Source organism: Setaria viridis, chromosome 4 (genome assembly GCF_005286985.2).
Source record: "Setaria viridis chromosome 4, Setaria_viridis_v4.0, whole genome shotgun sequence".
NCBI lineage: Eukaryota > Viridiplantae > Streptophyta > Magnoliopsida > Poales > Poaceae > Setaria > Setaria viridis.
In genome coordinates this window covers 38116602-38143395 of record NC_048266.2, presented here as the reverse complement: position 1 = coordinate 38143395, position 26794 = coordinate 38116602, and the positions used below count along the sequence as shown (strand labels likewise).

General features: G+C 45.1%; 3 protein-coding genes and 2 non-coding genes across 5 annotated transcripts; 4 read left to right on the top strand and 1 right to left on the bottom strand.

Annotated features, from left to right (window-relative positions):
* On the top strand, positions 1-5708 carry LOC117853751 (peptidyl-prolyl cis-trans isomerase CYP59). The gene is made up of 14 exons (XM_034736038.2): positions 1-389; positions 1012-1116; positions 1374-1491; positions 1599-1649; positions 1747-1838; positions 1970-2069; positions 2459-2578; positions 2683-2760; positions 2965-3011; positions 3102-3157; positions 3932-3972; positions 4443-4548; positions 4689-4821; positions 4964-5708. The coding sequence occupies exons 1-14, from the start codon at positions 292-294 to the stop codon at positions 5481-5483; spliced, it is 1665 nt and encodes a 554-aa protein (XP_034591929.1). The 5' UTR covers positions 1-291; the 3' UTR covers positions 5484-5708.
* A 546-nt stretch (positions 5709-6254) lies between these two features.
* On the top strand, positions 6255-6374 carry LOC117854332 (U5 spliceosomal RNA). The gene has a single exon (XR_004640261.1). It is a non-coding gene; the product is annotated as a U5 spliceosomal RNA (small nuclear RNA).
* A 2926-nt stretch (positions 6375-9300) lies between these two features.
* On the top strand, positions 9301-9420 carry LOC117854334 (U5 spliceosomal RNA). The gene has a single exon (XR_004640262.1). It is a non-coding gene; the product is annotated as a U5 spliceosomal RNA (small nuclear RNA).
* Positions 9421-13869: 4449 nt separating this feature from the next.
* LOC117851815 (probable potassium transporter 13) lies at positions 13870-22669 on the top strand. Its single transcript, XM_034733714.1, has 9 exons — positions 13870-14181; positions 15032-15263; positions 15463-15705; positions 15957-16007; positions 16126-16386; positions 16496-16548; positions 16675-16789; positions 21005-21259; positions 21389-22669. Exons 1-9 carry the CDS (start codon positions 14116-14118, stop codon positions 22435-22437), a joined length of 2325 nt encoding a protein of 774 aa, XP_034589605.1. The 5' UTR covers positions 13870-14115; the 3' UTR covers positions 22438-22669.
* Positions 22670-25415: 2746 nt separating this feature from the next.
* On the bottom strand, positions 25416-26578 carry LOC117851623 (auxin-responsive protein SAUR40). The gene has a single exon (XM_034733469.2). The coding sequence runs from the start codon at positions 26395-26397 to the stop codon at positions 25999-26001; it is 399 nt and encodes a 132-aa protein (XP_034589360.1). The 5' UTR covers positions 26398-26578; the 3' UTR covers positions 25416-25998.
* Between the last annotated feature and the right edge of the window lie 216 nt (positions 26579-26794).

Here is a 26794-nt window from a genome sequence, read left to right as displayed (position 1 = left end):
GGACTCTTTCACGAGTCGAGCGAGCGTCTCCCTTCTCTTCTTCTTCGGCGACGGCGCACCCGCTCACTCGCCCGCCGCCTCCCCTCCGGTCAGCTCCCACCCCGTCCGCCTGGGGTTGCCTCCTCCAGACCGGACAACGACGCGCCTCCTCCCTCGTCTGCCGCTTACTCTGAAGAGACCCCAGGAGCATCCGGCGCCGCGCTATCCCGCTCTCCGCCTTGTCTCCCTCCAAATCCTGTCTCGCCGCCGTTCGACAGCCGGAGGGCGGAGGGAGGCGGATAAGTTTCGGAGATGTCGGTGCTCATCGTCACCAGCGTGGGCGACATCGAGGTGGATCTCCACACCGACAAGTGCCCCCTCACCACCAAGAACTTCCTCAAGCTCTGCAAGTAAGCGTTCCCTCGCGTCTAGGGCTTGTTCAATCTCTGGGTCAATACGTAGTTTTGGGGGCAGAACGGTTTTTGGCTGATATTTTGTCTTGGATCAAGCTGTTGAGTTGGCGAATTAGGCGTTGTAGGACCATTGGTTTGATTGTATTTTTAGGGTTGCAATTGGTGTGTGTTGGCTGTAAGTTACTGAAAGTAATTGCTAGTGTGATTCAGACTAATTTACCTGTAGTTTGGTAGGATTCGTAATTCCAAACACCTCCTAGCTGCCTACTGCTTGCTAGTCCTGTTAATTTGTTTTGGAGGGATGCTATTGTAAATTTTGAAATTGTTGTGCTGCAGGCTTACATAATTACTACATGATCACATCTTATATAAGGACAAATTGCAGTTAGGTCAGTTAGGCTACTTGCACCTTTATAGAGCTGATAAAGCCACCGTGATAATTTGCCTAGTGTCCTTGTCATCAATTTCTATGACATTCTGGGGCCTGAATTTAGCATATACTGTGGTTCCTTTCTGTTTTCTTCTGATTCGAATCTTCAATACTAAGTCCATGAATGTGAGATTATCATTTCAGATCATTAGGGTACTTATTCTTTGGTTTTCTTCTTTGACTGACCAGAATGAAGTACTACAATGGGTGTCTGTTCCATAAGGTGGAGAAGGATTTCCTGGCACAAACTGGCGATCCAACTGGAACTGGCACAGGCGGTGATTCTGTGTACAAGTAAGCAATTCTTCTGACTGAAATTTTGAAATGTCTCTTAGTTCATGCCACCAAAGTTTCATCTCTGAATGATATACTGTGGTATCCTTCATCATAGATAGAACTAGTATCTTCAATTGTTACAATGCATGTATAATTTTGATAGAGCCTTTCTTACTTCTTTGTGCCTTTTCATATCTGTATACAGTTGTTGTTAAAGTATCTTACTATTACATATTGTCGAATGTATGCCTCAAAACTATATCTTGTTCTGTCAGATATCTCTATGGTGATCAAGCTCGATTTTTTGATGATGAGATCCGTCCAGAGTTGAGGCATTCAAAAACTGGAACTGTTGCCATGGCAAGTGCTGGTGAAAACTGCAATGCCTCACAGGTGAAATGCCTGCCCAGCTGTCTTAATTGATAATATTTGATGTTTCATTTTTCAGAATCTCATTGCTTGTTTTGACCTTCCATTTATGTGTTTTTTAATGTTTTTAGTTCTACATTACCTTGAGGGATGAGGTGGACTACCTTGATGATAAACACACTGTGAGTAGTACTTGATTCCGTTAACCGATATGTTTTTCTTATGAACCCAGAATTCTTTTGTTTGCAACAATTCATGTGTTTGTTATGTCGACCATAGGTGTTTGGGATGGTTGCTGAAGGTTTTGATACACTGACAAAAATAAATGAAGCTTATGTTGATGATAAAGGAAGACCATTCAAGGACATAAGGTGGAGTATTATTGATTAATGCCGTAGTTACAACATAAATACCAGAATTCACTTTCTCCAGCATTAGTTTCCTGCCTTGACTTTTTTTTTCATTCCTGGTTGTTGACCTCTCACAACATAATTATTTGCAGAATTAAACATACATATGTCTTAGATGATCCTTTTGATGATCCTCCTCAGCTCGCTGAACTTATTCCAGAAAATTCTCCCACAGGAAAGCCACGTGATGAGGTAGTTTGACTATTCTAATCGTGTTCACTTCAGTATTATGAGCTGATGAGTCAAAATGTTTCAACTTAATCAGAGGCCACGGTTCATTTCATCATTTACTTTCTTCTTGGCTTCTTTATGCTGGCTATCAAGAATTTTGATTTCAAATTGCTGTTGTGGCAGACTGCAGAGTGTTTTTTTCAACCTATTTCTTTTTATTTGTCTGTGTACCTGTCTAGAATTTCGGTTTGAAATTTGGGCATGGTATATATCGAGTGCATTCATTCCATTTAGCATTGAAACCTCCCTTGTTCTACGTATACCAAACGCTATAAAGGAGGTCTTGAATCCACTATTAGTCCTGCAACATGCATATCTCCTGATTGTTCCTTTTCATGGCGAGTGCACAGATTGCAGAGGAGCGCTTAGAGGATAGTTGGGTCCCTTTGGACGAAACAGTGGCTCCTGAAGAACTTGAGGAGATGATCCGCTCTAAAGAGGCGCACACAAATGCAGTAATCCTTGAGAGTGTAAGTCCTGGTTCCAAATCAAAGCCAGCAGCTTATACATTATTAGTTCAGTACTAATATCATGTTTATAACTGGTTAATACTTAATACCTTTTGTCTGTGCAGTTGGCAGATATTCCAGATGCTGAGATTAAACCACCTGATAATGTTTTGTTTGTTTGCAAACTCAATCCAGTAACTCAAGTAATTCCTAATTTCTTCCCTTTAAGTTATCCACTTCATTGGACTTTTTAAAATGTGTTAGCACTGATTTGGTGGAATTATCTACATTTCTTTGGCTCTTGTTCATAGAAATGTCTAGTATTCTACTGCTGTGGCTACATTGCTGATTATTTGAGGCCTTAAGCGTCCATAATTTGTTTGCTGAGTAACTTAACTATTTTGCAGGATGAAGATTTATACACTATTTTTTCTCGTTTTGGAACTGTGACATCGTGAGTGCCTTTTTTAGCACTATTTGTGATTTTGTGTGCATCTACTTGTTTATTCTCATCTTTCAATTTATTCTCAACTCTTGCTTGCAGAGCTGAAATAATTCGTGATTTCAAGACTGGAGATAGCTTATGTTATGCTTTTATTGGTGCGTTTCATCCCTTGAAAACTCTTACGATGTTGACAAGTACTGTATTGCTATTCGGTTAGATCCCTAGTTGCAGTTTGTTTGTTGCATGGGCAGGTGGCTGCCTGAGGCTCCTACCATCCATTTCGTTTGAATTGCTGATTGTATACCCTATGAATAGGCAACAGGAATTGCTGAACGTATGATGGCTATTTAGAGGTTGAGAGAACATCAAGTACTAAACAAAGGGGGAAAATAGTTACTTGCTGATCTGTTTTCTGTTCTCTCTTTTTTTCTAAAGAAAATAATCTGCTCTCCTTAATAGTAGAAAACCTCCCACTTTCTTTCTCAAAGTTCAATTGTAGAACTATATACATGGTGACAATAATAGTTTTGAGAAACTTGCATTCTTCAATATGAAGAAATAAGCACCCAAATTTGAGTCAAAGAGGACTCAGCCTGGGTTGTGGGGACACCTCTAAGGCTCTCACCAATTGTTTTTTTCAACTGCAGATAGTGAAAAACTGCATGTAGATTGTAGATTTTTAAATCTGGTGCAAGCCATATTGCTGGATTGTTACAATCTAGGCGCTAGACTGCTGTAATCTGATATTACAATCTGGGCGTTTGATTTGAGCTTCAGTTTGTGCAATTGCAAGCTGAAACAAACAGGCCCTGTGCTAGTTTCAGTTCCTAATATGTTCTGAAATATCTGTGAATCCTCCTAGATTCATTATGCTTGACTGAGTGGCCTAATAGACATGCTAAAAATTTATCTTGATGGTCTTCTTTCAGAATTCGAGACAAAGGAGGCTTGTGAACGTGCATATTTCAAGGTCAGTACCTCAGGTTTCCATGTGCATGTGCATTCACTGTACTAGTGTACTCTATCGTTTTGCAGGCATATTTTATTGATTACTCCTCACTAGTCAATTTAACATGATATTAGTGCCATGCCAAAGTTTTGTATACCTTTTAAGCATATGTGGAGTCTACCTTGTAGTTTCATCGATTTTAGTTAGCCCAGTATGAACAGTGGGTAAAAAAGAGAAGAACGGACTTAACAAAGCTGACGCAATTTGACAGAAGGAAAAAAAAAGAGGGAGGGTGCAGAAAATTAAAAATGAAAACAGGAAAAACTGTCAACTGAGGAAAGAGGAAAAATGAAACAAACAGCTTGAAAGACTACCGAGTTTTGTGCCCAGAGCAGAGTTTGAGATTTGCATTGAACATATTGATTCTCATGTGGTATTTCATTTATGAATAATCCCAAGAGGTCATTGCTTACACTGTGCTATACTTGTAGATGGACAATTGTCTTATTGATGACCGGAGAATCCATGTTGATTTTAGTCAGAGTGTTTCAAAGCTATGGGGTCAATTCAGACAAAGCAAAAGAAATGCGAAGAAAGGTAAAAGGTCCTAAACAATATTTTCCTTGTCCATAATGTTGTTATACCATTTTCATATGTATTGAATGTTATGTTATCTTTAGTATAGTACTAAACCATTCTCTTGGAAAAAATGTTGATACCATTCCTCCTCGTTTCAGATGGGTGTTTCAAGTGTGGTGCCCCTGATCACATAGCCAAGGACTGCGACCAAGATGGTGACCAGAAAAACAAAGGGCAAAACTATGTTCTGAAAGATGAAAATGCACAGCGTGGTGGAAATCACCGTCGAAGGTTACTTCTCTACCCTTCTTTCTCCTGATGCACAAAAAATTTTGAACATCATCTCATACTTTGACAATCCACTGCTTTCTCCTTATGCACAAAAATTTTTGAACATCATCTCATACTTTGATTATCCACTGTCATTATGCAGCTATGATCTAGTCTTTGACGAAGATGATGCTGATTATTCTGATAAGAAAGATCACGAAAATGGCCACAGAAGAAAGATCCAAAGAAATGATGATCGAAGATCAGAGCTTCCACCTCGTGGTGATCGTGATAGGAATAACCGTGAGAGAACTTACAGTGATGAGAAAGGAATCAGGCGTGGTAAAGACGATGATAGGAACAGAGGGGGTCGGAAAAATGATGACTACAGATCTGGTGATCGAAGCTCTAGTAGATATGATGATCGTGATTATAGCAAGCGCCATAGCAGGAACAGAAGCGGAGATGATGAAGATGATTACAGACTAAGGGATAGATCGGATGGTGAGCGGCACCATAGAGATGATGGGTACGAAAAGAGAGATCGTCATCGGAGAGATGAAGTCGACCACAGGAAAAGGAGCCCGGAAAGTAGACGTAGAGACGATGGTGGGCACCGCGAGAGAAACCAACACTCTGATGATAGATCCTATAAGGAGAAGAGGCACAGAGATGGTAGATAGATTTATGTATGACTGTTGGTTTTGTGATGCCTGCTTTACACTGATGTCAACATGTATTCCTTAGCTCAAAATTTTCTGTTTAGTCAATGTAACAGTTTTGAGTGACGTTGAATTTTGTAGCGTCCATGTCTCATTAGACCTTCCTATGTTGTACAGCATTTGCTGGATATTTTGTTGCTGTGCGGACTCAAATTTCCTGTCTAGTTGTACGCTTATTGTATCGTATGATTGGCTGCATAGCAATGTCGTTACTCTCGTATTTTACATTTTTACTGGTTACTCCTTCCGTCCCAAATTGTAGGTGGTTTCGGTATTCATAGGTTCATAGTTTTTCTATATCTAGATATAGAGTAAAAGCTATACATCTAAAAAAAGTAAAAAAGAGTACATTGATAATTCTGTTTGTTTCTGCACGGCAACTTAGTCTTCAGTGCCGACATGTTGAGGAAGGGGGTTGACTTAATTCACGGAGCACGGGGGCTTTAGCACTGAAACGTCAGTGTTTCCTTAATATTTTGTAATTTTTGTGTGTAAGCATATGTATTTATTATTATTCGATGTCACACCAAAACAAATCTTATCATGCCACAAGGCCGGCCCAGTAAGGCCATTGGGAGTGCCGTATCTTGCGGCCCACGAGGGATGGTTGTTTGCAGAGCAGCACATGCAAACCCGGGGAATGCTGTTTAGTCCCGCACTGCTTAGCCTGGAGGAGATTAGCCAACAGTCACACGTCTTATAGAGTGGCAGCTGAAACTATAGAATCCAAGCAGCTGCGTGGTGAGCACAAAGCGAACTATTCTTTCGCCTTTTACTAAAGAATACCGTGTGCACGCCACAATAAGCAGCATACTCTAATTTTTGGAGGGTGCTTTCTCCTTGATGAGGAAGCCCCCAACAAACCAAATTTTAAAGATTCGAGGATCGAGGATGTTTGGTTTCTCTTTTTGAGTAACAGTTCTTTAACTAGGATAGAAATAGAAATGTTTTAAAACTAGATTGTATTTTGTTCGAAGTGATTAATTCCGAAGTCGATTGCTTGCCGTTGGTGCAAAGAGTGCGACGACGAATGAAAGGATCCAACAAAGTAAAGTGGCGCCAAGGCTGGATCGATCTACGACACGGCTCTGGCGCAGCCATGCTCCAGTGCTCCTCGCGGACGTCGCACCCAAGCTGGTGGATCTCGTGCTCGAGAAGCGACTCCGCAGCAGGACGTACGCTCCGACGCGAGTCTCTCACCGTCTCACGCATCAGCCATCATGACATCGCCGTCGTAGTCCCTTCGGACGCCGATCCACTCGCAGTAGACGTCGATGGGCTCGGTCAGCGCGTCGGCGGCGGCGGAGTAGCTGGCCTCGCACTCGCAGCACGAGGCCTCCGCGACCCTGCGCCTGGGGTCGATCCGGCACTCCACGCTCTCGGCGCGCTTGCAGATCGGGCAGCGGAAGGCCGTGCCCAGCTTCCTCGGCGCCGTCGGGCTCGTCGCCGCCCCACTGGGTCCCGCGTCCCGGAAGCTCTGGGCTCTCAGCAGGAGGCGAGAGAACTAATCGGAAAGGAGAACGGCACGGGCTGTTGGATTGCGCTGCCTTGCCATCTTCTTCTCCCAAGATTTTGCCTTGACAAATGATCGTGCTACCGCCGCCCGAGAGGAGCCCAGGCTGGGGTTATATGATCGCCTTCGTGTTCGTGTCCGGCTCGAAGTCGATAGTGCCCAGTCGGACACCACCATCCATGGCCCCACGTCACTGGCCAGAGCGTTGACTGGTCTCCGCGCATCCGGGGCCCACATTGACCCCACCTGCCAGCAACCGGCCTGCGCCAGCGGGCCCAAGAAATGCCCGCCGCCCTCGCCAATCGCCGTGGCGTGTCGCCCAAACCGCCGCAACGACCACCAAGACGGCATCCACGTGCGGTGCGGCTGCGGAGCCGCGTGAACGGCGGGTACCTCCACTCCGACGAGGTGTCGAGGACGGGGCCGGCGTCTCCCTGCGACCGCGCGTCGCTGAACGCCTGAACGCCGCGCTTCCCAACAAAGCAGCCCCTGAACAAACTGCGATTTGTTTCTGAATTTCTTTATGCTATTCGTTGATCATTATATATCTTGTGAAGTTGTAAACAGTTAAGCACGACATTTTCTGGGTGAGCTCTTGTTATCGTCTCGCTTGTGACATCATCGTTTTAGATTATGCATGTTTGAATCATTTTAGCTATCTTAGCCACATCGCAGTTAAGGATGGTTGTCTGAACATTTACTCTAGGCCCTAGTTGAGGTGTCTCACTTGGACATAGTGTATGAAGATCTGAACATTAGGCTTATGAAAATGAACTATTGCGACAAACTCACTACCCTACGTGCTAACTTCCTAATCATCGTGTTCTCTTTGAATTCAGCTAATGAAGAGTTGCGGCATCCAGATGTGACCATAGAGGCACATGTGAGCTGGACTGGAGACAGCAGCTTCGCAATTCATCTCTTTAGCAATGAAGAGTATCCTCCTTGAATACAACGACATGAGAATTGACCGTTCTTTTTTCTCGTTTGTATAATCTCAGAAAACTTAGCAAAATGCCGCTGGTATGATGCGAAAGTAATACTAGAACAAATTTGGCACAGTAACATTGGTTGCAGTTGTAGTTACAACCTTCGCCTGAACGTCTGTGTTGGGTGATAACAAGAATGTACTAGACGGATGGACGCGCTACATTGCGCTGCTCATAATTTTGTGCTTCGTGAATCGTAACAAAGGACTGATAATATATAGATAGTTGGATTCTAGAATTTGAAATGAAGTATTGGAAAGAACATATGTGTATCACACTTTAGAAAAAGAAACAAATGTGCATTGTATACAAACATATGTTGGATATGTTAAAGGTGCAGAAATAATTTTGATATTAGGGTATTAAGAAGAGAACATCTGGAGAAAAAGAACGAAAGTGTATTGTATACAAATATATGGAGAAGAGCACTTATGGCGACGATGTTGAGGAATGGAGGAAGAAAATGTTTGTCCGGATAAGTCATGTGGAGTTATGTTTCCTTTTTCTTATACTGCAGCTACTCAATAGTACTATATATTGTTGTGAGTAGCAATAGCTATATGGACGGTGATTGGCTGTGATTTTTGCTGCTTCTTGGGCTGTGGCTGTATAGCCCAGCCGTTCGGCTATATCTTACCCAGCAGCTGCTTCACTAAATCAGTAGTGAATCGCTAAATCAGCTGGCTGTAGCTGCTGTACATGCTGTTGTCTGGCTGTTGTAGCTGCAGCCGCAGTCGGATGCAGCCAGCGCTATGCCTCAAACACACCCATGATGCCTCGGGAAACATAAAGATGCTCCACGTGTCAGTGTCTTACCAAAGTTTGCTACGGTGCCTCATGCTCACCTCATTTGCCTAAGCTAGGAGCTTTGATATAAAAAAAAGTAGTAATAGATGACTGAAGAATCATGCAATCAAATGCACTGCGCCACCCATATCTTTGGGCCTAAAGGCAGGTCCAATCTAGACAGGCCGGGCCTGTCTAGAACTGGTATGACTGTCAAAACATTTCCAACCATGATCGTGAAATTTGAGGCGAAGGAGCCCAGGGCCCTCCCGCCGACTTCACTCACACACATCTTAAACAAGACCGGCCCAACAGTGCCCCAACAGGAATGGTGTGTCCTGCGGGCCACGCGGGAGGGTGTTTGAGAAGCAGCAGCGCATTCCACCCCGGGGGGATGATGTTTGTTTAATCCCACACCGCCGAGCCTCAAGGAGATTAGCCAGCAGTCGCACGTCTTAAACAGCGGCAGCTGCAGACATCGAACCCAAGCGGCTGCGTGGTGAGCACAAAGCGAACTATTCTTTCGCCTTTTACTAAAGAATACCGTGTGCGCGCCACAATAAGCAGCGTACTCTAATTTTTGGAGGGTGCTTCCTCCTTGACGAGGAAACGCCCAACAAGTCAGAAATATTGAATGTTTCAAGCATGAGTTACGTCCATAAACTCTTTTGCTTTTGCTGATGGTAATCGTCCAAAATAATGTAAACTCTGCCATTTTGTCCTTGTTTGCTTCATCGTCCTGCATATCCGGTAAACCAGTCGCACGCACGTACGTCATATCAACCTCTCATGATTTGCCTAATTTCGTTGATTGCCACCCCGCTTGATTACCCCCTCTTGAAACTGCATCTCGGCACATCACAATCGCAAGTCACAAGTGTGAACGGAAGAAAATTAGCCATTAAATCGGAAAAAAAATATTTTTATTCACGGCTAACATTGCAGAATATGCGCAACAACAGTAGCCTACGCCCACCAAATCTTTTTTTTTTTGATAAAGTACGCCCACCAACTTGATCCCATGCATCCCATTAACCTTGAACCACATCCAGGTGGTATATAACGCATGGCAATGGCAAGCTCTCCCCCAAAGGCTCGCAACAATGTCTACAAAGCCGGCCATGGAACATCTTGTCTCACTCCAAGCTTTCGTTTTCGTTCCATGATACCCTTGACACGAAATGGACTGATCATTGTAGGACAACTTGTGGCCAACTGCTGAGCGTGCCGATGTGTAACCGATCGATCTGTCGATGGAGAAGTGGGAAAGGGTGTGGACGGAGATCTTGTCAAGCTTTCAATTTTCATGGCTCAATTGGTTGGAGGCAGCAATGGATATGCCCACACCAACAGCCCTTTGAATAGGGAGCAGTTGCAGGGGACGGCATATCATCTTTGGTTCCTTCAGTTTCAGGGGCCAAAAGGAATGGCATTTTTTTAGATGCACTTTTCTTGCTTGAGGATGAAATTAACATGTCTCTGCATACAGATGCTGATGTGGAACAAGTGGGTAAAGTGTAAGTGTTCTTGAAAAAAAAGGCATAACTCATGTACTGTTTTGTTGAAGTAGAGAACAAGGTAAAATGACCCAGGAAAAGAGAGCCCAAAATATGTACTTCTGACATTGATTTGCTTATCCTTCTATGCCCCTGTTTCTTTCCCTTCTTTCAGAGTTACATCAGTAAGCCAGCACCAGTGAAGAAATCAACAACTATTTTGGGCTCATCTATCACTCAGGAAAAACTGGAAAAGGCACGCACTGTGTTATGTTCTTCCTGCTGAAAGTTGAGAGATGAATAGCACAAACATTGTTGCTTGCATTGTTGATGCAAGGGTAGTTACTGATGTCTTTCCAAGCAGGAAACAAGGTAACCCTTTTCTCCAGCACCATTTACAGTATCTAGATGCAAATGCTGAAATCACTCTGTAACTGACTCCCCCGGTTGCAGTTACCGGAGCCTTCAAACAATATCACCAACCGTAACAGAAGGCATGGGCAAAACGTCCATGACTACCCAAAGCTGGCATCATCTTGGATGTTTTTATCAGCGTGACGCGTGCCCACAACCTACGTGGACTGAGTTGAGTAGTTGCCACTCATTCGTGAGCACACTTCCAGTTCAGCCACGGACACTGATGCAACATTGTGTCACGTCCACTGTCCACACCCTGTTTTTGCCCACTGCTAGACCATGCATTTTCTGCTGACAACTTGATCGAAATTCCTAAACGTCATATAAGGAGTATGTACTGTTACAAAGTTAGCTGCAATCTGCTGACCGGTGGTTCGTAGGAATGAAATGTGATACGTACGGTGGTTGCAGGCGCAGTACTACTGACGCACAACTTGGTACCCACAACAGACGGTATGAATACCGATCAAGGACAATAATTAGTTGCAAATGCTGGGTGCGAGAACCATATGCATCTCGATCAATGATTTGTCAAGATTTCACCTTTGCCAATCTACATACTGCTACTTCTCTAAACCCTAATTAACACAGAAGACATATTAAAACGGCAACGCTCATCTGCGTAGCGTATCTGGTAGAGCAGCCGAAAGTCAGAAGCCAAAACAAACATATTATCGATGATCTCATAGACTAATAGATAAAATTTTCTTAGCAATTTCTTGTGGCTCAAAATACATGTCATTCCATCTCGAAAGGTAAATGAAAGGCTACAATATGCAAGAAAATATAAATCTGACTCGAACAATATAGCTACATGGATTAGCTCAAAACAAATGCGAAGGCTAGAATGACTTGCGTGCTTGATATAACTATGGAAAAATGTCTCAAGAACATAGATATATCGCGAACAATAGAATGGCGTACACCAATTATATATACTAACAAAAAATGAAGATATTCTTGAGATAAAGATAAATTAACATACAAAAGAGTCCATACTTCCTCTTCAATCATAAATAAATCCATCTGGATTCGTCCTAAGTCAAACTCATTAAACATTGAAGTACTACCTCCGTATCAAAATATTTGTCGTTGTTGATTTTTGGTCACAATGCTTGATCATTCATCTTATTAAAAAATTATATAATTATCATTTATTTTGTTTGTGGCTTACTTTACCATCATATGTGTTTTAAGCATGATTTATCTTTTTGAATATTTGCAATAAATTTTTGAATAAGACAAATGATCAAATGTTGTAAGAAAAAGTCAACAACGACAAATATTTTGATACGGAGGGAGTATTTAGAAGTGGAGAACTAGTATACCACATATAATGATATAAATGACATGCATCCGTAGGGGCAAGCAAGAAATATCACAAATACTACTTGCAAAATATTTTGATATTTTCTGGACCGATAATTGAGTAATTGTTCCAGGATCCACAACAATGTATCAATAATAAATGACCAAATCAAATGAAAGGGGCAATAAATTAATCCAGATTTGTCCAGTGACCAAATTAATGTGTCTGCACAAGCCCAAACTTTCCCGTCACAATTTCAGCAGCATTTAATTCGGGAGCATGGTCGTAGATTCTCTCTAATTTGTGGAATCCAAAATTGGTTCCTCGATCATTTATCTGCAAGCTGTCTTTTGCTCCCTTGTAGTGTTTCTTTTATGGTCGAAAAAATCCATACGGGTCATCCTACATTCATCAAACATTTTCCTATTATTAAATTATGGTTTGATGTGTGACGGCGGGTCGAGATATGCTGACAAAATCGAGTGTAGCTTTTGTGATTTCCAAGCAAGCTAAAGCGAAAACATATTATAGCCTTATGGGAAGATTCTAGAAAGAGAATGTTTTCACATACGGAAAAAAATTAAACATCTTGACACGTTTACACTCTACTCTGTGCAATCTCTTGGCGCAAAGGATGTGGTGTCTCGTCATGGTGAAATTTTACTGATCCCATCACCTCCTGAGCCTCTAAGTCCTATAAAATTAATTGTGTAATGGCACATCAAAACTCATACGAGATTTCGTCCAAACAACAATCATCTGAGATGCTTGGACTTGAAGAAATCTTGGACGGTCAAATCGACCTACCTCAACCGTAATGCATGGGTGAGATGAAGTACGTTGCATGTATATAGCAGCATTGTTTTACAAGTGTCTGCGACAATATCACCAGCCGTGTTAACTCTAAACTCATTGAAATAAACAAGTAGGAATGGAAATAAAATGAAGATATCAGATGAGCCGGGGAAATAAAATATATGATTGAGATTTAATAGAATAAATCAGCAAAGTCAACTCGCTGGCAAGCCATATAATGACACCAGCATTCTTCCTCAATGATCTAAACTGGATACAAATACAACATCCAACAAATGGGATATCCAAATCTTTGCACTTCATTAAGGCATCATAAATACTGCCAATCCTGCCTTAGAATAATACTTCAAATCCTCAACATCTGTTCCTTCAAAGAAAAAAACCATGATAGTCCTTCAACATTAATAAGAATACTTTCTAGTCTAGCACAGGTAATTTCACATCAAAGATAGGTGTGCTTCACCAAAATCAAGGTTAAAGGATGATGAGGAAGACAAGGAAAGCAGGTGTTAGCTAGCTATAGTGACACCAAAAGAAGAGCGGTCAGTTCCCCAATTTTCACCAAAACAATAAGGGTAAGTACATTGGTGTTGTCTAACAGGCAGTCTTATGCATTGACACGTAATATTAAGACGACCCAACAAACAATATGTACAATAGGTTATCTTTTTATGTACAAATAATATTATAAGTTGTATGGCAATCACAACTCATACATGGTAGAACAATGGTAGAGTAGTCGTCTCATAGCTCTAAAATCAAGCCTATGAGACGGTTGTTTTGCGAAACAACGACCTCCTTCTCTATCCTCACTCTCTCTCCTCCACATCACCAAAAATCCTACGTGGCACTGCATGAGACGACCTATAAGACTGTTAAGGTGTAGCAATGTATTTGCTCTAACCATGGTTGGTTAGCCGCGGGGTGTCCCACTGAAACTTGTGCGTGCGTGTCTGAACACATACAGGAGGTATATAGCGCGAGAGGCCGGAGAGAGCGAAGGCCCTCCATTTGTAGCCCTCTCTCTTTTCGTGAAGCCACCACGTTTTCCCTCCGCCTTAACTGCTTCGCTCCTCCCTCCGCACTGGCCCCTCTCTCCCTCCCCGCACTGGCCTCTCTCTCCTCTCCTCTCCCACCCTTCCTCCATCGCCGGCGTGCACGCAGCAAGACTCCTCCCGGCGGCAGCCCACGCCGGAATTGAGGGCCGATCGATCGAGTCCTAGCTCCGGCCATCTTGTCTCGGCGTCGCTCCGCCGGGTTCGGGGAGATGGATGTGGAGGGCGGCGGCCTGCCGGCGGTGCAGTCGACGGCGAGGAGGACGAGCTCATCATGGGTAAGTTTCAGTTGCATGAAATTTCTCCGTTTCGGTTTGGAGAGCCTATCTTCGTGTGTCATTTGTCGAAGTCTTGGAGGAAGGAGTGGGCTTTGGTCTCGGTAATTATTAGGGGCTGATTCCGCAATGCAACTGACGGTTCTTGGTGACTTCAGTTTGAGTGTTTAGTTTCTTTGATGCAGTTTTCTTTCCCTTTTTTCTGCAAAAGTGATGAACCTCTAGTCTCGGCTAACTTCTGATGCTACTGCGGAATTCGGAGGCACAACTTGTTGCATAATTCTTCTTGAGTTTAAGTTGCGGATGTTGCGTTTTCCTGGTCCAAGAATTGATCTGAGATGATGAAGAAAAGGTTGCAGGCTAAGTTCTAAAAATGCCACTTATTCTCGTTCTGAATCTAGGTGGCGGTTTAGGCTCCTTGTATTAATTTCCTTAGCCTTGGATTCTGGGTTGACTTTGCTGTAAAAGTAATGTTGTCTCGAGCCATGTTTATATCTGATATCTCATCCGCAGTCCATGAGCTGGAGCCCAAAGATGAGATGGCAAATGTCAACAGCTTTGCTTAATATCTTCGATCAACCCATTTTTGCAGTCGTACGTATGTTTATTGGAAGTGTATGCATGTAGTTTTGTCACTTCGGTCTATCTGAAGCACTTTTTTGGTCCAACTTAATTTGTACTGTTCTGTTGCTTTGAATGCTTTCTTGCTTACTACCTGTACCTGTATGTAGTTCGTCAAAAAAAGAATTTGAAATTGCATTTACTGTTTGTGTTACTAGATTAATATTTGCCCTATAGATGTTACGAATGGTAAAAAAATTACTACAAAATTACATTGATCCTGTTGGTGCAGGGACTTCAGAAAGCTACGCTTTTACTGGCATACCAGAGCTTCGGGGTCGTGTATGGCGACCTCTGCATCTCACCTGTCTATGTGTACAAGAACACCTTTTCTGGCAAGCTGCGTCTGCATGAGGAGGACGAGGAGATCCTTGGGGTGCTGTCTCTCGTCTTCTGGAGCCTCACTCTCATACCCCTCCTCAAGTACATCATCCTTGTTCTTGGAGCAGATGACAATGGAGAAGGTACTCTTGTTTTCAGCAATATTTTTGGTCAGGTCATCGTTTCTATTGTCATGCTGAAAACATTTTTTCAAAAAAAAAACATTTTTTGGCAACCTAACATGCTGACAACAATTGCTATAGGAGTCAAGGGAGGGCTGTATGCATGTTACTGGATGCTGACAAACTATCTCAATTTGTTGGCAACGTGCTGTATCTGCAGGTGGGACATTTGCATTGTACTCGTTAATGTGCAGGCGCTCCAGGATGGGGCTCCTGAACAACATACATCAGGGACCTTTATCAGCATACAGCCAGAAGGAACCTCGTGAAGAGCTAAAGAACAGTTTGGCTATAAAAGGTTTCTTCGAGAAGCATTTCTCGCTTCGCATTGTGCTGCTGCTGTTCGTCCTGATGGGTACTAGTATGGTTATTGGGGACGGTGTCTTCACCCCTACAATGTCAGGTAAAGAACCTTGCGCTTTTGAGTTCAACGAAATGGTTTGCCTGGAACTGCAGTTTTAACGTGTTTAGGAATAAGAGTTCTGCTTAGTTCAAGTAGATCATGAAAATCTCTTGCGTGTACTATACTCCACGTAGTTTCCCTGTGTAATTTTTCTAATAGTCAGTCTGCTCCTCTTTTTCCGGGGAAAAGTTTAGTAACCTAAGCCCATCAAATATTTCTGCAACTGACAAAGATTGTATCTTTTTCTGCAGTTCTATCAGCGGTTTCTGGCCTCAGAATTAAGTTTCCAGAACTACATGAAAGTAAGCGTCTGCTTATTCAATGCTTATATGGAGTTAAATTTACCAGGTTACTTGTTAATCTTTGGCAATTTTCATGACTAACTACAATTAATTGACTCCTTTTTGTGTTGTTGTACAGATTACACTGTGCTTTTTGCATGTTTTGTTTTAATTGGCCTTTTTGCACTGCAACACTGCGGAACACACCGTGTTGGGTTCCTATTTGCTCCAATTTTGCTTGCTTGGCTCGCTTGCATTGGTGGTATTGGTATATACAACATTTTCAAGTGGAACCCTAGTGTCATCCGTGCTCTGTCCCCGTACTACATATACAACTTCTTCAGGAAGGCCGGCAGGGACGGCTGGAGCTCACTTGGAGGAATTGTTCTTTGCATCACAGGTTCACATCTTCTATCCATTTCTGTATCACTAAGCACTTTGTTTAATTAGCTGTAACAGGTTGAAGTTATAGCTGTGCTTGGGCATTTCTAAGGCTGCTAGAATTTCAGGTGCTGAGGCAATGTTTGCTGATCTTGGGCATTTCTCAAAGCTTTCACTAAGGGTAAATACAACATTATCTTCTCTTTTATGATGATAGTATAGCTTTACTAGCTGGATGCGTCAGTTTCCCGTTGTTAACTGTGGCAAACATCTTTACTGAATCCTTTTTGTTGCTTTGTGATGGCAGCTTGGATTCACAATAGTTGTGTATCCATGTTTAGTCCTGGCTTACATGGGTGAGGCTGCTTATCTATCTAAACATAGGGAGGATCTCCAAAGTAGCTTTTACAAAGCTCTACCAGGTGAGGTGGTAATGTTTTGCCAGATAGACTGAATTTTCTGCTGATTCATATATCGTTCTTTTTCCAAAATATAGCATTACATTATTCTGACATTTTTAGTTACTTAACCGTTGAGATATGACATTTTGTATATTTTGTTTTTACATATAGATAGTGTTTGGTAAAAATAATGTACCAATAATCATAATATCTGATAATAAATTCCAAATGTAAGATGAAGGGGTGCAACTGTGAAAGTGGGATACCCTTTGTTAAGATATTTAATGGTAAGATTTTTAAATAAATAATGGTATAAGAAATTTTAACACGACAATAGGTTTAGTGGCAGCATATTAAATAACCAATGGCCAGAATAGATCAAACAATGACGAAGCAAGAGAAACAAACTTCACCCAAAACCATAAGAAAATAGAAAAACATTCAGAAAAAAACATTACAAAGGAGCGGTGATGGCGACTATCGAGAAGCCCGAGGTTGTCGTCGATGGCAGCTTGGAGAATGATGGTGGAGATGGTGATGGAGACTCTGCATCCTCACCTGCGGGTCTTTTATAGGGATTTGAGAAGGTTCTATAGGGGGCTATGCATGATGGACCAAATTTGTTGAGGCAAAGAAGCTGAACAGACAATCCTACGGTATTTATGCATTAACATGAGATGGGCCTTTAATAGGCCCATATCTAATGTTGCGGGTCCAATTGCAGCCCATTTGAACATGACAAGGAAAAAATGCACAATAATTGTTTTTTCTAAAAAAATGAATATCTAGCCTTTTAAAAGGAAAAAAAGAAAACTAGAGAGTAGAATGCATAAACAAACTATAATTGTACCAAAATGACCTTCATTAAAAGAACAAAAATACAAGCATGCCCTTGAAAAGCATTCACATGCATGTATCAATTGATTATGTTGGATTTGTGGCACCATCGCTATAGAATGCGGATGTCAACTCTTTGTCATTGATTTGCCGGTGGAAGATACCTACAGTCAAAGAAGGGCCTTATTTGGCGGGAACAACAAATGGTGGGTTGGATTGAAGATAAGTATAATAACTGCCATTGGCAAAAAAAATTGCAAAATTGGAGTGCAATGGCAGTGGACTTGAGAGAGATTGCGAGTAGAGTTAAAGGGTCACCATGCTGACAAGACATATTCATGCATCAACAAGTGATGTCATGTGCAAGTGACATATCTCTAGTGCTTACATCTACGAATGACATTCGTTATGGACTTCATGGAGGCAAACAGAAAGATAAGTATGCACAAGTAACACCATTATTATTCCATCACCAAAGTCGCCAAGACAAGCTCTTCTTTCTAGATGATCGACTAAGATGGCACTAGCCCTTTGTGGCTAGATGATCCTCCTCGCATCTCACACAACTTGGCTTAGTGTCTCTGTGAAGATTATTGCCTACTCGACCATGCTCTGGATGCCAAGCTCACCAATGTAGCTTTCCTTGGGGGCATCAATCTCACCGACTCGTATGATAACTGGTAAATTGTTTGGGGTTCACATAAGAGTTTTAGTACTGCGAGTGTCTATGTTGGACTTTCATATAAGTCAATGGAGAACCCAAGTGCCTCCTACATTTTGTCGACGCGTGCACTATTAGAGATCAAGTTCTTTACCTAGCTCCTACGCAATAATTTCTTGAACACTAGGGCCCACCTTTTGCCCAAGATCGTCATGAAGCTAGATGACCCATCTAGTCTGAGATGCCATAGTTTCTAGAAACCTTGAAGCATTTCTTCCTCTTTTGCTCTACCTTTATCACCTTCAAGTCATTTCTTTCTATATCCTTGTGTCACTCCTTCTGTCTTGGAGGTTTCCTTCCCCTACATCATCATGATCTTGGCTTGAAGAGTGTGGATTGCTCACAATGCAAGTAACTTGTCTTTGACAACTAGATCGGTGATGTTCCAATCTATGTAGCTGGCAAGATTTATTCTCTTATATATTCCAACATGTAATTTCTCCCCGGTATGCCGGGATGCACATTTGTAACTTTGTATGTACTTGGTATCGAACTATCGGTCGTTGTTAGATCAATAATTTCGATTCAAGTGGGGATCCTCCTCCCTCCTCTAGAATTCTAAACAAGAAGGAGAGGATACGAAAGCCTAATTATGTGAAGGGGTCTTTGTGCGAGGAGTAAAGACGTATTTTGTAAGTTGATCGATGTTGCATTCGGTTCTATACCCCCCTCCCCAAATGCACGCATCGTTTTTAGTATCCAATGATGATGGCCACTGAGGTCCACACCCCCCCCCCCCTCCACGAATAGCTTTCAACATAAATGATGATCCATTAGGCTACTATCACCTTCGATGTTCAAAGTTGCTAGCCAACCTTCTCCTAGATCAATGACCCCACCAAGCAAAGGTCATGGTTCGTCAAGGTATTTATACCGAGATTTACATGGCACTTGGTACCATGTCTTGTTACTCAGGAGGATTGACTTCATCCAAGCACCACCTTACCTATCATTAAATCAATCGTATTGAGGAGATGCCTACGACTACTCGCCCAAAACTCATGGTAATCTCTTCTATATTGGGGAAGGGAGGAGAATACGTGCGGACATGGGACCCATCTCTAAAGTAAGGGTTCGATTCCATGCTCTGCCACTCTCAATAAAATTTTGAGGGCAAGCATCATCCAAGCGTATCACAGAGAGATGCCAGATTCCAACCATCCTGCGACACAGTGGGGCTATTCTAGCCTCTAGCTCCTCATCTCTCCTATATTGCCATATATGAGGTTACGGAGATGCGTAAGACTATACCTTGAACAATATGTAGTGCTCAGTTGGACATCTCAAAAATAGTATTTTTGGCTAGGCTTCTTATGCCAGATTAGATGTAAACATTACTATGGGAGATTTTCTTCCATTGTTTGTGCGATCATCATGATTTGGTAAAGGCTACAATGTGAATAGAACCTCTCCCTTGAAATTGCATTTGACTGAATGATAGTAATGGCTACAACATGAACATGACTTCTCCCTTCAAAAATCATGAACCCACTAATTGGTTACTTCTTGCTAGAATATATATGGGCTCATTGTGTAAATGGTGCCCTTTGGACAATTGTTTCCTTAATTAGCCTCCAACCAATATATTCTTATTTTCTAGGATTTTTTGAATGAAAATTCAAGTGGGGACTCTCTTTATTTGTTTTATTTCAAAAACTTATCTTCTTACCTCTATAGTTAGAGAAAGACATCTGATGTTAAATTCTAAGGTATATCAAAGTGTTATAATCAGTTAGTCATATAAGTTTATCCAACCACTTTCCCTCCTAGTTCCATAGCCATTAATGCATACCTTGTATTGCAATTGACGACTCAAGGTAAGAAAATCCACTACATGGTATGGAGGGAAAGGGTATAATAGATCTAGTAATGTGAGACCCTGTAATCGACACATGTGAACTCATACATGTCATCTATAAGTCGTATGTCGCTTATCGGTAATCAAGATCATCAAGAAAATTATTGTTGTGGAGCCTTAGCTCCGTCCAAGTAAGCATTTTGTTGGGAACCATCAAAAGTCAATTTAAAATTTCTAGAAATGTAATGCAAAATTCTCTACTACAATATTCGCATTCAGTGTATATCAAGCTTTGTGATCCTTCAAGAGTTGATCCTATACTAATGATAACTTGTCTACTAAACATATCCGGATATTGTGACTCAGCTAAAAATGATAACTTGTCTACTAAACATATCCGGAGGCTCTTGTTCCATTCTAGATCAGCGCAATTGGATTTTGGCCCTTTGGGTCACCTATGACCCAAGAAACAGACAGTTGCACCCCTACTTATCAATTTATCATACATGTCATCAAAGGTATGAACGGTTTCTTGGAAAATGTAAAGAAATTGTGTTTAACAAACCCACAGGAGAAAAAACCTAGAGCATTTAGAAGGAAATACGATTGAGAACAAGGTTAGCCATGCAAAGGGGTTTGTGGATCTAAACTCTCAGGTTCAGGTATATATGAAGGTCAATTGTTTCAATGTATTAGGGCATATTTTCTTTCTCATAATTTGAAAATGTTAGTTGTTACTTCTAACCATTGTTTCAATGTATTAGGGCATATTTTCTTTTGCTACTTCTAACCATTTACAGTGTGCCTGGTTAGCTGAAAGCACATTAATATTTCCTTTTAATTTTCTGCTTCTCATTTGTGTTCCCTTTCCCCTTTTCAGACACAGTGTTTTGGCCTGTTCTGATCATCGCTACACTAGCCACAGTTGTTGGGAGCCAAGCCATCATCTCAGCTACGTTTTCGATCATAAGCCAGTGCAGGGCCTTGGGGTGCTTCCCGCGGATTAAGGTCGTGCACACATCAAGCCAAGTCCACGGCCAGATCTACATACCGGAGGTGAACTGGGTTCTCATGTTCTTGTGCCTGGCCGTCACGGTCGGATTCCGCGATACCGAAATGATTGGAAACGCCTATGGTATGAATTTTCTTGAATTGTTTGAAATGCAGAAGTGTACAATCCATAGTATTTTCCATGCTGCTTGCCTCAGGCAATATGATTTTCAGCTTAGCTTGAACTAATGGATCCATGTCTGATTTGTTCCAGGTCTTTCTGTGATCCTGGTGATGTTTGCAACCACATGCCTGATGTTCCTCGTCATCACCACCGTGTGGAATCGGAATGTCCTACTGGCAGGGCTCTTCACCCTCGGCTTCGGATCCATCGAGCTCACGTACCTGTCGGCGTGCCTCGCCAAGGTCCCCCATGGCGGCTGGCTCCCCCTGCTGCTGTCGCTGGTCACGCTCCTGACCATGTCGACGTGGCACTACGGCACGAAGAAGAAGGAGGAGTACGAGCTCCAGAACAAGGTCTGCCTGGACCGGTTCCTCAGCCTGAGCTCCGGCATGGGCCTCGTGCGCGTCCCGGGCGTCGGCTTCATCTACTCCAGCGCCGTCAACGGCGTGCCCCCCATGTTCGCGCACTTCGTCACCAACTTCCCGGCGTTCCACCGGGTGCTCATCTTCGTGTCGATCCAGACGCTGACGGTGCCCAAGGTCTCGCCGGACGAGCGCTTCCTGGTCGGGCGGGTCGGCCCGCCGGCCAACCGGCTGTTCCGGTGCGTGGTTCGGTACGGCTACAAGGAAGGGCGGTGGGACCACTTCAACTTCGAGAACCAGCTGCTGATGAAGGTGGTGGAGTTCCTCCAGCTGCAGCCGCAGGAGGACGCCGCCGAGCCGCCGTCCGACTCCGGCGAGCTGTCGGTGATCCCCGCGTCGCCGCGCGCGCATCACCAGCTGGCCGACGCGGGCACGGCGTCGTCGGCGTCGTACAGCGGCGGCTCGTCCTGCGAGATCGACGCCGGCGTGATGAGCAGGAGGGTCCGGTTCGAGGAGCCGTGGTCCGGCGGCGAGGAGGGGGATGCGGCGGCGGAGAGGAACGGCGAGGTGAAGACGCTGATGGAGGAGCGGGAGTCCGGCGTGTCGTACATGATCGGGCACACCTGCGTGGAGGCCCACGAGTCGTCCCCCGCGGTGAAGAGGTTCGCCATCAACGTCGTGTACGGCTTCCTACGGCGCAACTCGCGGAGGCCCGCCGCTGAGCTCGGCGTCCCGCACACCTCCCTCATCGAGGTGGGCATGACGTACAGGGTGTGAGCGAGCGACTGACCGACACCTCGGCGGCCTCGCCGGTGAGCGCTAGGGTAGTTGCTGGAACCTGAAAACCGTAGCTGCAGACAGTAGCTTGTAGAGGTAGCGTGTGTGGAAGAATGAAGAAGAAGAACCGAACTGGCAGCCGGACAACTGGACCTGGTACTCGCAGTCGCCGATCGAGCTGAAATGAATTAACAACTTGGTTCTTACTGATATAAGAGCATGCATTGCATTAGATCATTTGTTCTAATGTGGATTCGTGGGATGGATGGATGGATGCCGTGTAACTCTAGAAACTTGGGCTGAAATGGTCTGCTATGGGGCTCGAATGGGCTGTCCATTTCTGCCTGGTCACAGAGCCCCCTTCTTCATCAGTGTTCATCTTCAAAACCAAGCTGCATAACTGCATTTGCCTCGAAAACTCACTTGCGTCCAAAACTCACTTGCGTCCTACTAGCAAAATTCATAGCTGCATAACTGCATCAGTGTTCATCAGTGTTCATCTTACGGCCTCCAAAACTCACTTGCGTCCTACTAGCAAAACCAAGCTGCATAATTGCATTTGCCTCGAAAACGCCGTGCTGCTGCTGCAGCAGATAACGCCACTGTTCACTACTGCATCTCCCCATTTCTGCTCGACTGCTCCCATCCTATCCAAAAATCTCACCGTATCAGGCAAAGGCCATCACCAACAGTGCCGCCGCGTCACCCTGTCTGTCGCGCTCGCGCAGCACGACGACGTCGTCCTCGACGTAACCTCACGCGCCAGTCCCGGTGGTGGTAGCCGGATACGGCAGCGGTGCACCACCCGACCCGAGCCTCCAGCTCCAGGCCGACGACACGGCACCGCGCGTCGACATGTACAGCGCCATGTGGTGCCACCGGCCGCGACGTGCCCTGCGAGCAGGAGCCCCGAGCGCCATCGTCGCCCGCGCGCTTTGCTTGCCGGCCCGGGGCCTCGCCTCGGCCTCGTCGTTTGGGCAACCCGACACGCGTGCGGCGGGCGATGTGGCCTTCACTACCTGCACATGCGCGGCGATTCAGGTCTCAGAGCGCTCCAGGCGTGGATGCGAGCGACGCCGCAGGCACAAGCCGTGCGCAGGTCCTTATCGCCTCCGCCAGGAAGCAGCTCCCAGGCAGCTTTCACTAGTTCGTCCATAAACCAGTTGCGACCTGCAAATTGCAATGCAGATTAAGTTTCGTTTCGCTTTATTGTGTGGTGTTCAGGACATCTACATCACGGGCACGCACATTTTGTTCTCACTTCTTCTGAAAGGGAGTTGGAGAGGCATTTTCAGCATGTGACGATGCATTGAAGCCGGTTGACTCGCGCAGCTGAATTAAAACCCGAAAAGGTGAGCTGGTGCCTCAGCACCGGCATGTGCAGCGTAGCACGTCGCCAAGAATTTCTGCCTCCCAAATAGCATAATAAATTATGCTAATTCTTCTCTGCCGCAGTGCTGCCATTTCGGTTTTCTGGTGCGATATCCTGGCGGCGGACGCTGCTTTCACACACACGGAATAGTACCTAGATCACCGTCGCCGGAATTTCAATTTTCAAATGTGCAGATTAGACAGCACATGCATGTACAATAATGAGCAGACGATCTATGTCATAACTGCATCTGATGGCTTTCAGAATTCTGACAGAACGATTCCAAGGAGAGATTGTGGCGATGCCTGGATTTTTTTGAACATTAGCAATGCCTGAATTGGTTGCTGTGATTGGAGCACAAGTAAGCTTGGGCTGAATCTTCCCCAAGCAAGGCACGCAACGCAGCTTCGCCTCCGTGAGCTCAGCCACAGTGAGGCGCCGCACTGGCCGAGATACCAAGCACATGGCGCTGCGCCCGTCGTTTGACGAAGTGTCCGGGCCACAAACCCCTCCTTTCCGCTGGCGATATTGTATCCTCAAATGGAGATTTCAGGGGGTGGTCGATTCCTACGCCTTTCTTTAATCTTTTCCCTCCTTTTGCGTAGCTAATGGACCAACGGAGAAAGATTTGATAGCGAAATTCGGCGAGGGAATTTTTTTTCTAAAAAAAAGAGCACTGTTTCAGAATGGATCCGTGCTGTTTCCGGCTGGAAAGTACAACGGCATATCATGGATGCGGGTTTTTTTTTTCAATCGATGGTTTGTTCACGCCCGACGGTTCCTTTAGTCGCACCGAACAACCACGTACGGACAGCACCAATTACTGGTGAAATTCATGGCTCGTTTTCAGTTTCTGGTGTTTCGTTGTCAGCGTCTACCGCTTAGCTGGAGGGTGGCAAAAATTGTCAACTCGTCGTCGCTCTCACTGTGCTCCGGTAGAACATCCACGTTTTTAAGAATAAAAAAAATTCTCGCACGAGACGCGCATTTTCCCCTGAACGCAGCAGATCTGAATTCCGGTAGAAATGATCAAAGCAGATGTGAGTAAGCTCGGCTCGGCTAGTTCCAGAATCCAGCCGGTCGGACTGGTGCCCGCTCGTCATCTTTTTTTTCTAGTTGTATTAAGAAGAAATAGAACGCTAATCGGGCTCTTGCAAACGGTACAAGATTTCACTTCTTAGATACCTAGATGGAGACTCAACACAACCAGAGAAACAAAACAAAGCAAGGAAGATCCAGGGTAGAATTGAGCCAGCTGCATGACCAGGCGGCAGACAGCGCCTTAGCACACCATAGGAGCGCTCGTCATCTGCGTGATAAACCAGACGCTGACGACCGATTGCTCGCGCATCGCCGCGTGCACTGCCGGCCGGTGCTCGCAGCTGTACAGCGGGAAGAAGATGCCATTCCAGTGCCGGCACGGCCTCTGCTTTCCCCTGCTCGGCGCCACTGTTCGCCAGCATCTGGTTCTTCGCGAGCTCGGCCACCAACAGAGCTCGAGATCCTACTACACGATGCGCTGATAGACAGGGCAATCACAGACTACTGACCGGTTGTTTTGCTTCAGTTAACCAGCATGCTTGCGATCTTGGGCGACAATGGGAAATGTAGCACAAGAGGATTTCATAAATCTTTCGAAAAACACAGTATTGTACCTTACAATGCATCTCCATTCTCCGGATCTTGGAACATGGAAAGAGAATTTGTGGCAATTTGCACTGGGAATTTCCTCGGTCTCAGTCACGAGATCAGCAACCTTGCGGCTTACTACATTGTATTGTTAAGATCTCAAAACCCCTAGGAGAAACAACAAGGCAGGTGCTCCCACTTCCACTACCACTCCATTACAACCACCACTAGAGCTAGGAGCCAGGCTGCCAGAGCTAGATCTAGACGAGCACCCAAAAACACGGGAGGGAGAAGATGAAAAAAGAGGAAGAATTCCCCCTAATTCCTACCAGACAGCAGGAACTAAAACCGTCGAGCTGCAGGAGAAAATGCGGCGAAATCCCCGTTGTGCCCCCCGTTCTCCCTATGTACAAGGCCTCCAACGCAGGGGCAAATCAGTAAGAAGACAAGGCAGCGCCGGTTACCGGCGGGGCCAAATCTCAATTACGCCCTCCGCGAACATCCCCCCACGGACGGCAAGGGGCGGCGGCGGGGGGGGGGTGCCGCCGATGCGGCGGCGTCTAGTAGTAGTAGACCGCCGCCTCGTCGTCGGCGTAGTCGGCGGCGGTGGAGGAGGAGAGCTGGATGAGGAGGTCGCGGAAGTCGGCGACGGCGCAGGGGATGCGGAGCGCGCCGGGGTGGCCGTACCCGTACTCCTGCGCGGCGCGGCGGAGGAGCGCCGCGAAGGCCGGGCGGCCGAGGAGCTCGGCGCGCACGGCGTAGCGCTCCACGGGGCCGCCCTCCTCGCCGACGCAGACGGGGACGTGGCCCTCGGGGACGCGCGCGCCGCCGCCCAGGAGCCGCGCGCCGGAAACCGACGCGGCGGCCTTGGAGAGCGGCTGGTACGCGCCGGCGGAGGCGGCGGCGGCGCAGGCGTCCGCCGCGGCCACGCGGGAGAGCCGACGGAGCAGGCGCTTCATGCTGGCGGAACGGAGAGTGCTGAACAGGCGGCGGCGGCGGCGGCGGCGGCGGGTTGTTGTTGGCGAGAGGGCGCTTGGGTTGGGGGAGCGGAGAGGGACACACCACAGCAGAGCACAGCACACAATGAGTGTACATGTGGCTGCTCGCCTCCATTTATAAACGGCGCAGGAGCAGAATGCAGACGGGAGTTATGGAATTTGCTTGCAAGGTCTTTTTGTGATTATTTTTCCCCACTCATTTTCTATTTTTCCCACTTTGCGGAATTCTTCCCTCAGGGTGGGCTGGCTTCGGGGCCACTTGATACTCCCCCTCACTAAAATATTTCCAGGCTCCGGGGACACTTGATTCTCCACCCCAAAACACATCTATGCTTTTGGCACACGTATTAGTTACTAG

Excerpts from the sequence above, each read along its gene's own strand:
- LOC117853751 (XM_034736038.2), top strand. The coding sequence starts at position 292 with ATGTCGGTGCTCATCGTCACCAGCGTGGGCGACATCGAGGTGGATCTC. Across the intron at positions 1,117-1,373 it reads GGCGGTGATTCTGTGTACAA|ATATCTCTATGGTGATCAAG; the intron begins GTAAGCAATTCT and ends TTGTTCTGTCAG. Across the intron at positions 3,158-3,931 it reads CTTATGTTATGCTTTTATTG|AATTCGAGACAAAGGAGGCT; the intron begins GTGCGTTTCATC and ends GTCTTCTTTCAG.
- LOC117851815 (XM_034733714.1), top strand. The coding sequence starts at position 14,116 with ATGGATGTGGAGGGCGGCGGCCTGCCGGCGGTGCAGTCGACGGCGAGG. Across the intron at positions 15,264-15,462 it reads AGCAGATGACAATGGAGAAG|GTGGGACATTTGCATTGTAC; the intron begins GTACTCTTGTTT and ends CTGTATCTGCAG. Across the intron at positions 15,706-15,956 it reads CTTCACCCCTACAATGTCAG|TTCTATCAGCGGTTTCTGGC; the intron begins GTAAAGAACCTT and ends CTTTTTCTGCAG.
- LOC117851623 (XM_034733469.2), bottom strand. The coding sequence starts at position 26,397 with ATGAAGCGCCTGCTCCGTCGGCTCTCCCGCGTGGCCGCGGCGGACGCC.